The following is a 12,760-nucleotide window of genomic DNA, read 5'->3' on the forward strand; positions in this document are numbered from 1 at the left end:
CTGCTGGCTTCTGCGGAGTTCAGGAACCGCACAAGAGGGTCCCGGGGGGACGATGCACCCCCAGGGCAGGGGCCGGGCGCTGAGTCACGGGCACTCACCTGAAGCGCGGGTGCTTGTTGATGGCTTCATCGGGAAAGAAAAGGGACTTGGAAGCTCCTCCTTCCACCGGGTTGGGTTTGAACTCGGGCAGCGTGAACCCAGGGCAGCCTAATCTACAACAAATTGAAGAACTAAAGAGATAGAATGTGTCTCCAAGGATTAAAAACTTGCAAGTGCAACACAGCCGTTTTCAGGGGGGGGTCCAGGTGTTCTGCCAACCCCGGGACCCTTGCAACCAGCCCGTTGCAACCTGTCTTGCTCACCAAGCTTTTCTCTTGTGATCGCAGCCTTGGGCTGATTTATCAGAATCCTCTGTCCACCCAGGGTCTGCAGGGCACATGTGGCAGCCGCCTCAGCTGTCTCCCCCAGGAGCTTCTGTCTGAGGTGTGGTCCTGCACTGGCTGTCAGCCCTGCACACCCTCACTCCTGGCAGTGTGGGTGCCCTGGGAAGGGCCTCCTGTTTCCTGCCTCTGCCCAGTACCTCCCGAATCCCTCCGGATCAGGTAGGTCCCCCACAGGTGACCCCGTTCGCCCCCAGGTTTCCCCCGGAGGCTGAAATCCAACCCTATTATCTCACTTGACTTAAGAAGTGCTTTAATTCCAATGCAGAAACAAAGCTCCGCGTTCATCCCTAAACGTAAAGCTCAAATTCCACATCGCGGGCAGTGACCCCACCAGCTCTCCCAAGTTTAAGGTCACTGCTGAGTGTGCTGGGGGCGGGCATGGGACTCACAGAGCAACACCAGGAGAGGAAGAGTGGCTGCTGGGGGTGTGCAGCTCCAGGGTGGGGAATTTATGGCCTAGGAGCCAAAACTAGCTGGTGCCTTCTTTACTTTCAGTCTCAGCTTTAATAAAACCAGTTGCTCGCAACCACCTTGTGAAGAACAGTGAACTTGCCCATCATATCTGGAACAGTCCCAGATGTGATGGGGTCTTGGGAGGGGTTCCTGCAGTAGCCTGCGTTATCCACCATGAGCCTGAAGCCTTAGGAGAAGCCCTTGCAGAGAGTGACAGACTAAGACCTGGGGACTGTCCACTGACCAGGATCGGGCCGGAGCGGGGAGGTGAGCGCCAGTGCGCTGGGCGGGAAGTGGGCGGCCGGAACTCAGACCTGCACGCCCAGCAGAGCCTTCCCTCTAGACGACCATCTGACCGCGCCTCCAGGGGTGGGGACGCCCTCCACCTGCCCCGCCTGGCGAGCACCGGCAGGCGGAACAAGGCCACAGGGCCCGAGGAACTGCACTTCCAGTTGCGTCAGCCTGAGTAATTGACGTGTCAACAGTCACATGAGCACGGGGTCACAGGGCCACCCTGCAGTTGCCCTGTTCACTCTGAAAAAAGCTGTCTTCTTCTCCCTCTTGATCCCCAAACAAAACTTTCCTTATCACTTAACTGTGCATTTAAGATGAGGCTTTTACAAACCAATAATTATTACTCTTGTTTTGCTTACAAATCCAAAAATACCCTATCATAAAAGATAAACTTTAAAAAAAAAATTAGATTTTTAGAATAAAACGTATTCCTCGCTCAACCTTCCTCCCTTCATAATGTGAGAAAAAGATACTTCTCTAAAATATTTGATGAGGTGCTTCAATTAAGGCCTTGATTATTTCGATGTGACCATGGAGATTTTAAAAAAGAAAATTCCCTTTAAGTGTCCTAAGACTGGTGGTGTGACTTCTGAATGCCTGTGTTCACAGTGGACATTTATCAGGAAAAGAAAAAAAGGTATAAAAATAGTTCAGCGTGTTCCAGGCTTTGGATACCAATCCTCAAAGCGCTTCTGAACTTTGGGGAGGTAAGCATACTTTGCCATGACCTGAGAGATCTCTCGCAGAGATAACCAGATTTACGATTTGGTAGAACTGCATTCTTGCGTACAGGTCCTACATAAAACCGTGTGATATTTATGTACCTCATTCTAAGCCAAGGACAGAATTCCACTGACTTTACATTCACTCTTGTGAACTTTTAGCCATAAGCAGATTTGACGAGAAATCCTAACTTGTTTCAGCGTGATCCAAACACGACCCGACGGCTCCCGTGTTCTTTGTGTGCATCGCCCGTCCCAGGAGCATTGAAGCCGACCCGCTGATCTGATCTAGGGGGCAACGTGTGCCGTTCCTTATACAATGCTCCCTCCCCTTGGCCTGGGGAGTGTGCAGCCCTTGGGTCCTTCCGCAGTCCCCCAGCCCCACCACCACCACCACCACCACCAGAGGCCAGCATGTGACTCGGCCTGCAGCTCTGACGTTACAGATTCTATCAGATGCAGCGTGACGAGGATAAACCGTCCACAGTATGAGAGCGGCGGGGTCAAGTGCTAGGTTGTGAGCTGCTCTCTGGACACCGGACGCTCTGAAACGCCAGCTGCGCGCGTTGACACAGGGACTAACCTGGGAAAGGAAGTGATTGTGCAGAGGGCCTGGTTTTCCCCCAGGAGAGATGTGGCTTCTTTGCGCCGTTTCCTCATGTTGTCCTCAACTGTGTTGAATTCAGACATGGTCCCACCATACGGCTGCCCGGGTGTCCCCTCAATCATGTAGCTCCCATATTCTGGTCTCCAAAGGGTCGGATGGCTGCAGAGGAGAAAAGGTTTCGGGTCCCTCTTATTCTTCTGCTGCAGGCTGCTCCCTTTTCAGTTTTGAAAAAGCGGCTTCCAAAAATTTACAAAACACTGGGTATACAAGAAGCCAAGAATGCTTTACGGTTCCCAGAGCCTGTTAATCTTCCATAGCTGTGTTAACTGTGTAAGGGTTACAAGTGCTGGGTCCAAAATATTTATAAATAACTGAGCTGCACGCAGGGCATGCACTATTCAAGACAAACAAGCCCATCCACTCTGTGGGGAAGGGTGTGAGGGCTGAAGTCTCCTTCAGTTTAACACTGGGCTCCAAACGCAAACCCAGCCTCCCAAATTTAGTGGGCAGAAAAATGAACATGCCCCCTTCACCTCTGTCTACTGAAATAAAGAAATATTTTTAAAAAAACATCTTTCCAGCCAAACAAAATCCATCTGCAAGTTTTCTCTGGCACCATGGTTTGCGATCTTGGGAACACGTTGCCAATTTTTTTTTTTTTAATATTTAAATAGTAAACAGACTTGATGTGGCATTTACTCTTCCAAGTGCTCACTAATGTATTTAGAGTGTCAGCACCCTAAGAGGCACCCCTGATTTACAGAAGAGGAAACTGAGGCACAGAGAAGCTAAGCCCCTCACCTAAGGGTGCCCAGCTATTAAGTAGAGGGAGCAGGATTTGAACCCAGGCAACTGGGAACCACAGCCTGAGCCCTAAACTGCTGGGATCCCTGGTCTCCTGTACGTGGGAGGAAAGATGTCACTCCGGTGGTCCTAACAGTTTCAGAAACTCAAAAACAAGCCCCCAGTCCATCAGCTTACTTGGGGTTCGTCCTTTCCCCCTTTTCTTGCAGAGTTTCAAGAAGTTCTTCTCCAGACAGGACCAGTTGGGCTTTTTTCTTTTCATGATCAAAAGACACCAACATGTACTCCACCTATTGAGAATAAAGGAGAGAAAGATGAACATTCCTCCATCCAGACTCGAGTTTGATGCAACCTTCGAGAGAGAGAGAAGCAGGGAGGTTGGGAAGGGTCACGGGAGCTAGGAGTCACTCTGGCTTACACGATGGCGCTTGTATGACGTGAAACCTGGAGAGAGCGGCCAACAGTAGTCTGGCAGGAGGACCAGAGCTCTCACTCAAGTCTGTCTTCTCCTGTTTTACGTAGTCCCTTCTAGAAAGGTCAACACGCCCACTCTGACAAACGGTACTTCGAGAGAGAAGTTTTGAAAACAAGATTCTGTAAATCGTGGCTCCAAGAAGCAGTCGTGTTTTACAATGTATTTCCTCAGTGGGCTTACTATAAATTTATGAAAGGGGTTACCTGGGCGTACTCATCAAGGTAGATGACACTTCCTCACTGGGAGGTTACTTAATCATCCCACTGTAAGCCCTGCTAGTGGACTGTTAAATCATAATCAAACACATCGATATGGAAGTGTTAGTGTAAGAGTTTTGGCAATTTCTTTTTTAAAAATATACATTTCATTACTTTTACTTTTTAATATTTATAAGTTATTTGGCTGCACGGGGTCTTAGTTGTGGCAGGCGGGATCTTTAGTTGCCGCATGCGAACGTTTAGTTGGGGCATGTGGGATCTAGTTCCCTGACCAGGGATGGAACCCTGGCCCCCCTGCTTGGGAGCTTGGAGGCTTTGCCATTGGACCGCCAGGGAAGACGCTTGGCAACTTTGTTTCGGTTTTTCAAGAGTAAATCGAGGCCACTTCCCCACCCTGAACCTACAAGGAATTTACAATTCAAGGTGCGCTGGTGCAGTTGTAACAATACCTGGTGGAATTCTGATAAAAATCGAGAGAGAAATACCAAAGTTAAGACTTTTCTGGGCTGAGTATAAATAGAACCTGCTTTTGTTTTCCCTGAAATTGTGTGCTGTAAGTCATGAGAGCTGGTTTTAATCCTGAAGGTTGTGAACCACTATTTACGGTTAAAATAAGACACACGGCGTCCATACGTAAGTGAAAAGATTGGAGCTGGATCGTTCAGGGAAACATGTGAGAGCACCCTTTGCACAAGGCCCCAGACCTGTGCCACGAGGCAGCCGGCTCTCCCGAATTACTTTGTCTGGCTTATCATAAAAGAGGCAAGCAACAAGGCACCCATTATCTGCCTTATCCACCTGACATTCTGCATGTAAATCCTGATCCCAGCCTTAAAAACAAACCAAAGCTGGGAAACCCAGCAGCAGGCCTGGGCCGGGGGTGGGCTGCTCCCCCTGGAGGGGGGCTCTGGTCTGTGCCTAATTCACACGGACCTGCCTCCCCAGCCTTGCAAGGTGCCTGAGTCAGACATCCGTATCAGAGACTTTCAAGAGACTATTTGGCCCTTCAGCTAAAAAATACAAAAGGGAAAAATGTTAGTAACCATAGGGAAACAGCTTGACAACAGGCTTAAATGACAACAAAAAATAAACTTTAACTTTTATTAGTTGCTGTTATGGACCGAATGTTGGTGTCCCGCACCCCCAACCATATGTTGAGGCCCTTCACCCCGATGTGACTGCATTTAGAAGTGAGGCCTTGTGGGGGTGGGGGTGTACCTAGGTCAGGAAAGTGGGGCCCTCTGATGGGGCTTGTGACCCTCTAAGAAGAGATGAGGAAGATGAGTTCTCTCCCCCACGCGAGGACAAAGCGAGAAGGCGTCCGACTGTAAGCCAGGAAGAGGGCCCTCACCCAGAACCAAAACTATCAGCATTTTTGACCCTGGACTGTCTGACCTCCAGAACTGTGAGAAATAAATGTCTGTTGCTTAAGCCACCCAGTCTGTGGTATCTGTTACAGCAGCCTGAGGGGATCAAGACAGCTGTCTTATTGATGAGTTCAAGTCCCTACTCTTGGTTCTCTATCACAAATTTTTTTAGTTCAAAAAAAATGAGTAAGATGGCTTGATTTACGTACATGAACCAGAAACGTGAGATCTGCACCTGTACAATCACTCAATGTTCAAATGCCAGGAAGCTGCAGGAGGCAGAATCTGGAATTGCTCCCAACATTTACAAGTTTTCAGGTAACACCTACAGATTCAGGACTCCTGAAAAGCTAAAGCCTGGTGGAACAGGAAACTTTGTTAGGTCTCAGGGGGGAGATATGAAAATATCCTAAGTATGAGAAACAACTTCACCTTTAAACAAGCATAATGAGCAGTGGTCTGCTAAGAACCCCTGGATCCTCGTCTGACCCACCACGTCCCGGAGGCACGATCACCCACTTTGCAGATGGACAAAGAGGCTGAGCGGACCGCCCAGGGCAGTGTCAGCAGCGATGTGAACCCCGGCCTGCCTGGTCTGAAGGCCCAGCACAACTTGTTGCTAGGACCACAGAGGATTTCAATCTTGGATAAGGATAGGGATAAGCTTTCTAAAAGAACTGTTGTAAGCTGTGAGGCAGGGAAAGGTTCTAATACTGGCTGCAAATCTCTCAGACTGGATTATACCTCCACTTTATGAAGTAGGCCTGATGTTACATCATAGAAGCGGAGCTCACACAGTTCTGGGTGGAGATCTACACTGATGGATTGGCTTGCCTCTTTAGGCCCAGCTCAGGTTGCCGTTGCTCTGTGCTGCATTCTAAGCCCCCCACCTCCCCCCGCCCCGCGTAGAAGGAATCCTCCTCCTTCGATCACTGGTTCCAACACATCTGCCTTGCACCATCTGTTGGGGTGAAGTTATCTTCTTAACGAGATAACATGCTTCTTCCGGAAACAGAGATGAAGAGATACTCCCCTGATGACTGGGTTCCCACTGTCTGTCTATTTATCAAAATGAGCAAGAACGTTGGTACCAATTTATACAACCTGTATTGCAATTACTTTTGTTAGTTTCCCGGTTTTGAAATAATTGAAATCTTGTTTTCAGAATCACGCTTGGCCCAGAAGTTCGGGTAGGGCAAGAGAATAGAAAGCTCAAACTCAGTTTGAGTTTTAAATATCAGCCAAATGGGTGACATTTAAAATGCTAACAAACCAAACCCTGCATAATTAAAAAATAATCACCCACGATCTCATTAAGCAAGTGAAACAGAAAAACAGAATACTTACAAGAAGAAGAGAAACTTTTGGATAAAATTTACTTATTTGGGGGATAAAATTTAAGTTCAGTTAGAAGGCCTAGAATTCCCTGAACATTTTATAAACTCAAATTTAAGGCTTTCTGAATTATCCCCTACAACCTCCTCCATGTTTCTGTATTACGGTTCAAAAGGCTTCTTTAACCTCCCAGCTTTTTGTTAACTTATTTACCCCTTCCTTCATCCCAATATATTTACGTTTATCTCCAACTCTAGTTCATGCTGCTGCTGCTGCTAAGTCACTTCAGTCGTGTCCGACTCTGTGTGACCCAGACGGCAGCCCACCAGGCTCCCCGGTCCCTGGGATTCTCCAGGCAAGAACACTGGAGTGGGTTGCCATTTCCCTTCTCCAATGCATGAAAGGGAAAAGTGAAAGTGAAGTTGCTCAGTCGTGTCCAACTCTTTGCAACCCCATGGACTGCAGCCCACCAGGCTCCTCTGTCCATGGGATTTTCCAGGCAAGAGTACTGGAGTGGGGTGCCATTGTCTTCTCCTATCTAGTTCATACAAGCCCTCGAATAAACAACTCGTTCTTTAGGCGCCAATCTAGAACTGTAAGGGAGTTTGGTTCAGTTACAAAAAGTGACACATTAGAAGAATGCATTCCCAATATAAAATACCCAGAGCCACAAGGAGTTGATTATTTCTGGATTTTTGTCCCCATCCTAAACTTCCTATTTACATACAAAGGATGAGAGGAAAAGACAAAATCAAAGGGAAAACGAAACAGGATATCGAGGCCCTTCTGCACACAACATGATTCTAAGGACTGGCCTCCGCCTGCTAACTTCAAATAGCATCCATGCCGGCGTGGTGCAGTGTCTCTCTACGTGCACGGCACACAACACGGCTCTAAAGGCAGACACCCAAGGAGCATTATAAATGGGTACAGAGTGACTAATTCAAATTTGCACGATTAGCATATAATTTGCAAGGAGCAAAAATAGCCATCTGTTCCCTGAACAGATTACAACTCCCTGCAAATAATTTAAGGCACTACTATTTGGTGCCCATCAGTTGTCTCTTTAAATGCAAGGAGAACAGGCCCAACAGAAACGCCCAAGTAGTTTTTGAGACGCTCTACTTAAAATGCGCACTGTTTTTTCTACAAATAAAGTTAAAATCCTTTAAGTTTCTATTGCTAAAAGACTAAATGCTATCCCACTAGGATAAAAGTCACTAATATTTCTGAGCTGCTGAATCAAAGACAAAGGCACCTTCAAAAAGACTATTACGTGGTTTACTAACGATAGAGGGTTGCTAGGAAGGACCTGGACACGGGAGCCGTCCAGCCATTCAACGCAGGTCTGCGCAAGCAGGAGGTGCTGTGTGTTCACCTGAAATTAGGCCAATAAAAATAAAGAACTTTAACTGAGGGTGATGTAAGCCAGTGCCGAACACAGACAGTGACATACTTGTGGCACTAAAGCTCAAGTTAACAGTACTGCTAACGTAATATTAAAATGCTGACATTTTTAGAATTCAAGTCATTCAATAGCACTAACTAGTTTAAAATTTAAATGTTCTTTTTTTTTTTTTTAAGGCATTTTGATACTCTACCATGAAGGTAAAGGTTTCAGGAAGCTCAGGATTTGAGAAAAGACGAGACGTTTTATAAAATATTAAGTTGTAAATTTCTGCTTCCCAGAGATGAAAACAGTGCTTGATTCAGAATCTAGATCTATTAAGACTCAGAATCAGCCATAGGCAATTCCCTATTTAGGGAGACAGTACTTTGAGAAAGTTCCTGTCAATTTCTGTGTACATTAGAAAAAGGAATGTTCAAATCTCTTTGAAACAAAGTTATACAAAGGTCCCTGGGCCACCTCTCTAAGTATCTAACCGATCATGTGCCTGACCTCTCAAGAGAGGGAACCCATCACCACCTCCTTGGGGACAATGAGGTCCTAAGTGCTTCCCCGGCACTGGGAGGAGGACTCCACCGCTATACACCTGTGCCCAGGAGGTCAGGCCGAGGAGGGCCGGGTGGGGGGACTTAGCCCAGGAGGAGTGGGCTGCAGCCACCTTACTGACATTCACAATTCAGGATTTAGGGCCAGCTCCTCCCATTCACCTGCCCAGGCGGGTAGTACTCTTGATTCCTACTGGAACCACCTGTTGTTTCTAAGAAACCTGGTTTTCTCCTTACACTGATCTCCTGAACAAGCCTGAAGCCATCCTGTGGTCAGGCTCTAAGTGGCCGATGACCCACGAGTGCCGAAACGCAGCGTCCCACAGCCCCCACGGCAAGTCCTTTGACTCAAGTCCTATCTTCGGCAAGTGCTGGGAGCAACGCCGGTGCAGAGCCAGGCGCATGACTCCTGCTCTCAGCTCACGCGGGGCCTGGAATGACAGTCAACAACCCAAGGGAGCTACACGGTCTGGGCAGCAGCTCAGGATGACCGTCAGAGCTGGGCCTGTGCTAACAGGAGGGTCTGGTTCCGCCTTGGGGATCAGAAGGCTTCCTGGCCAGGCAAAGGAGGAGGTCCTCATAAATACAGCCCCCCACCTGACAACTACCCTGACTGCAGTGTAATCACCTGGCTGGCTGCCCAGAGATACAGATAAACTGAGCGCACCCCCCTAGGGGACCATGTCACGTAGTCCTGCCTCTAGATCATAAACTGCTTTAAAGCGAGAGACCACGTCTTCTGCCCAGAAGACGGTTCCCTCACACAGCAAATATTAATGACCGATGTTTTTGAGCACTTTTGACCATCCAGCTGGATGGCACCCATTTTCATATCGAGCTTGACACCCAAGCCTGGAGCACCCAAGGACGTGCCTGCCACGGTGATGCTACTTGGTTTCCGAATCACCTGCAGTGAAACAGCGGAGACCTGTGCGGCAAGATCTGAACAGCCGTGCTTGAAATGGCGGATGGACCTGCACACCCGCCACAAGTCCAGGAACCACCTGTAAACGGTGATATTTTAGACTGTAACTGTGGAGATGTTCTTTTAAAAACCGTCCTATTTTCCCCAAAAGGAAACGTTTCAGTAGCTCACTCTAAAGTTACATCAGGGAACTAAACTCAGTATTTTGTGATAACCTCTAAGGGAAAAGAATCTGAAGAAAACATACATATATGAATGTGTGTGTATGTCTGTACATATATGCGTGTATATATATGTACATATAACTGAACCACTCTGCTGTACATCCAAAACACAACATGGTAAATCAACTATACTTCAATAGAAAAAAAAAAAAAAAACACACACGGGCCAAAAATAAATAAAGTTACATCAAACTCTTAGAATATCTGTTACATTTTGACTTTTTCCCTACTATGAAATGCCGTTTCATACCACAGATGACACGGGGTGCACACCAGGGAAGTTTACACAAAATAACGTGACCTTGGCCTGGCCTTCCGCCGGCGTGTCCTAGACCTGGACTTCAGCTAACAAAGCAGGAGGCTCTTTATTTATAAAATGTTAATCTCAAATATAACACTGTGCAAAATGACGAATTTCCTATACGATTAAGTAAAGTTACTTCCTTGAATCACTACCAAAACAAATTCTTCCCAGGCCAAGATTAAGATAAGAGGCCTTGGTGAAAAAACTTAAGATTCAGGAGAGAGCAGGGAAAACTGATGGATCTCAGAAAGGGGACAACCAGACCTTTCAGTAAATGGCGGGGGTGGGGGGGGGTGGGATTCTCTCCTTTATTGGAGACACTAGGCAGGTGTGACTTCCTGGATTTAAAATTAAATAAAAATTTCAGTTCCCAAGTTCCTAACTGGATATTGCAAACAATTCGATTACTGCAGCAAGTGGTACTGCACAGCTCTGGACTTAAGCTTGGGAGAACTCACCTCCTGGAATTACATTTGGACACACTTACTGATGCATTGCTGCTGGTTCAAAGGGAATCCTGCATGCAGATTGGCTCTTTCTTGTCCTACAAATGCTGTGAGACCTCTACCTTCTGGGCCTCTGAACTGACATGGGCTGATTTTTTTTTTTAACCATGCCACTACATGTCAGGCATATGGTTTTAATTTTCTGATGGTTGGATGGCATCATTGACTCAGTGGACATGAGTTTGAGCAAACTCTGGGAGATGGTGAAGGACAGGGAAGCCTGGCATGCTGCAGTCCATGGGGCTGCAAAGAGTCAGATATGACTGAGCGACTGAACAAGAAATAAAGGCCAGACTAAGGCACTCCTACCTTATTTCTGAATCAAACTAGCAGAACCCAACTGGCCTGCTCTTACAAATTAAACTCAGAAAAGACAGCAGATTTTGTGAAGTTATCAAAGGGGATGTTTGCTGTGGCCATCAACAGGGGCACTCTGCAACTTAGAAACCTAAGCCAGAAGACACTTCCTCCTAAAGAAACAATATTGTAAATATAAATAGTTCTTGTCTGCTGGACTTTGTTGCTCAGTTGTGTCCGACTTCCCCATGAACGGCAGCCTGCCAGGCTCCTCTGTCTATGGGATTCACCAGGCAAAAATACTAGAGTGGGTTGCCATGCCCTCCTCCAGGGAATTGTCCCAACCCACAGATCAAACCCAGGTCTCCTGCATTGCAGGCAGACTGTTTATGATCTGAGCCATGGGGAAGCACACAAGTAGTTCTTATTTATCTCAAAACACCTGCAGATTAGAACCTTCCAGATTCTGAGGATAAGTAAGTTCCTTGGCTTTTTCCTGAGAACAGGGTCCTGGTCACCAAGTGGCTGACAGGAGAGGGTGCCATGGACCAACTGCTCTGCAGTGCACAGCTGGGGAGAGGGCAGGAAGGGAAAACTGATGAATCTCATAAAGGGGACGATACCTCTCAGTCAAGGGGAAAAAAAACACCATCCTCTCCCTTATTGTAGACAGTAGGCACATGTGACTTATTGGATTTAAGGAGTGAGGGGCCCTGGAGGACTCCCACAAGGTGCAGGAGAACTCTGAGCTTCAGGAGGGTGGGCTCTGGGCTCCAGGCGAGAGAGGGACAAAGCAAGCTCGGCCCCTGTGAGTGTGCTTAGCGAAGAACTTGGCCCCAGAACTTGGCCCCAGTTCAGGGACCACCGTGGAGATAGGAGAAATTCAGGGGTTTCGTTCTCAGGAACTGGTGGTAGGTTAACCCACCCAACAAAGGGAGGGGTGATGCTCTCTAAGGAAACTGAGAGCTGGTGTTGAAACAGGACGTCCAGCTCCGAAGTCACTGCTGTGTTCGAAGGGCCCCCTAAGCCCCCAGGATTCCAGAGCCAAGTCGAATGTCCTTCCATCTCAGGGAGGGTCTCTCATAACCACATCTCCCAGAGGCGGTGCCTGAACGCTGCGGCAGGCCCCACCAGCAGCTCTGACCCGCTGAAGACGGGGTCTGGGGGACGGAGATGCGCCAACCCAAGCCCCTTCCCACCAAGCCTGGAATTCATGGGGAAAGGTTACAATCTCAGATACATCAGAGCTCCTGATTTGGGGTGCTGACGCTGGCCTGCTGCCTGGGTCCAAGGTCCGCACCTTGGCATAACTTTCAGGTGTGGTCAGCCTGATCCCCAGAGAGGCTCATCTGTGTCTGCGCTTTTCCCAGGGCTGGGCTCCCAGCAGAAGATTAGCTGAGAAGGCAGCAGTCACATCACTAAACCTGTTAACATCCACCCTGCAGACAGAGAAAGTGACTGCACCTTCTCCATATTTCAGACCTGAAAGCTCACTGGCATTTCTCTGGGAGGGAATCACCGGCCACCTGGGAACCAACAGCACCTCGCACCGCCGGCACCTGGGGCTCGAGGCCTTCATCACAGGAGCCCACTCCTCCGTCACTCACCTCCCACTCCACTCCTTTCCCTTCCACCTCCAGCCTCCTCTCGGCTTGGAGCCTCATTTAAATCTAAGTTACTTAGCCAACAAAGGTTCGTCTAGTCAAGGCTATGGTTTTTCCTGTGGTCATGTATGGATGTGAGAGTTGGACTGTGAAGAAAGCTGAGTGCCGAAGAATTGATGCTTTTGAACTATGGTGTTGGAGAAGACTCTTGAGAGTCCCTTGGACTGCA

General features: G+C 48.0%; 1 protein-coding gene across 3 annotated transcripts in view; it reads right to left on the minus strand.

Annotated features, from left to right (window-relative positions):
* The window catches only part of GCLC (glutamate-cysteine ligase catalytic subunit), a 45,151-nt gene that overhangs the window by 16,347 nt on the left and 16,044 nt on the right, over positions 1–12,760 (minus strand). For all 3 annotated transcript variants that reach the window (XM_055571759.1, XM_055571758.1, XM_055571756.1), the window contains exons 2-4: positions 3,501–3,613; positions 2,496–2,678; positions 99–212 (exon numbers count right to left, since the gene is read on the minus strand). In XM_055571759.1, coding sequence (XP_055427734.1) covers positions 99–212; positions 2,496–2,678; positions 3,501–3,613 — 410 coding nt within the window. The remainder of the gene's footprint in view (positions 1–98; positions 213–2,495; positions 2,679–3,500; positions 3,614–12,760) is intronic.

Source organism: Bubalus kerabau, chromosome 3 (genome assembly GCF_029407905.1).
Source record: "Bubalus kerabau isolate K-KA32 ecotype Philippines breed swamp buffalo chromosome 3, PCC_UOA_SB_1v2, whole genome shotgun sequence".
Taxonomy (NCBI): Eukaryota; Metazoa; Chordata; class Mammalia; order Artiodactyla; family Bovidae; genus Bubalus; species Bubalus kerabau.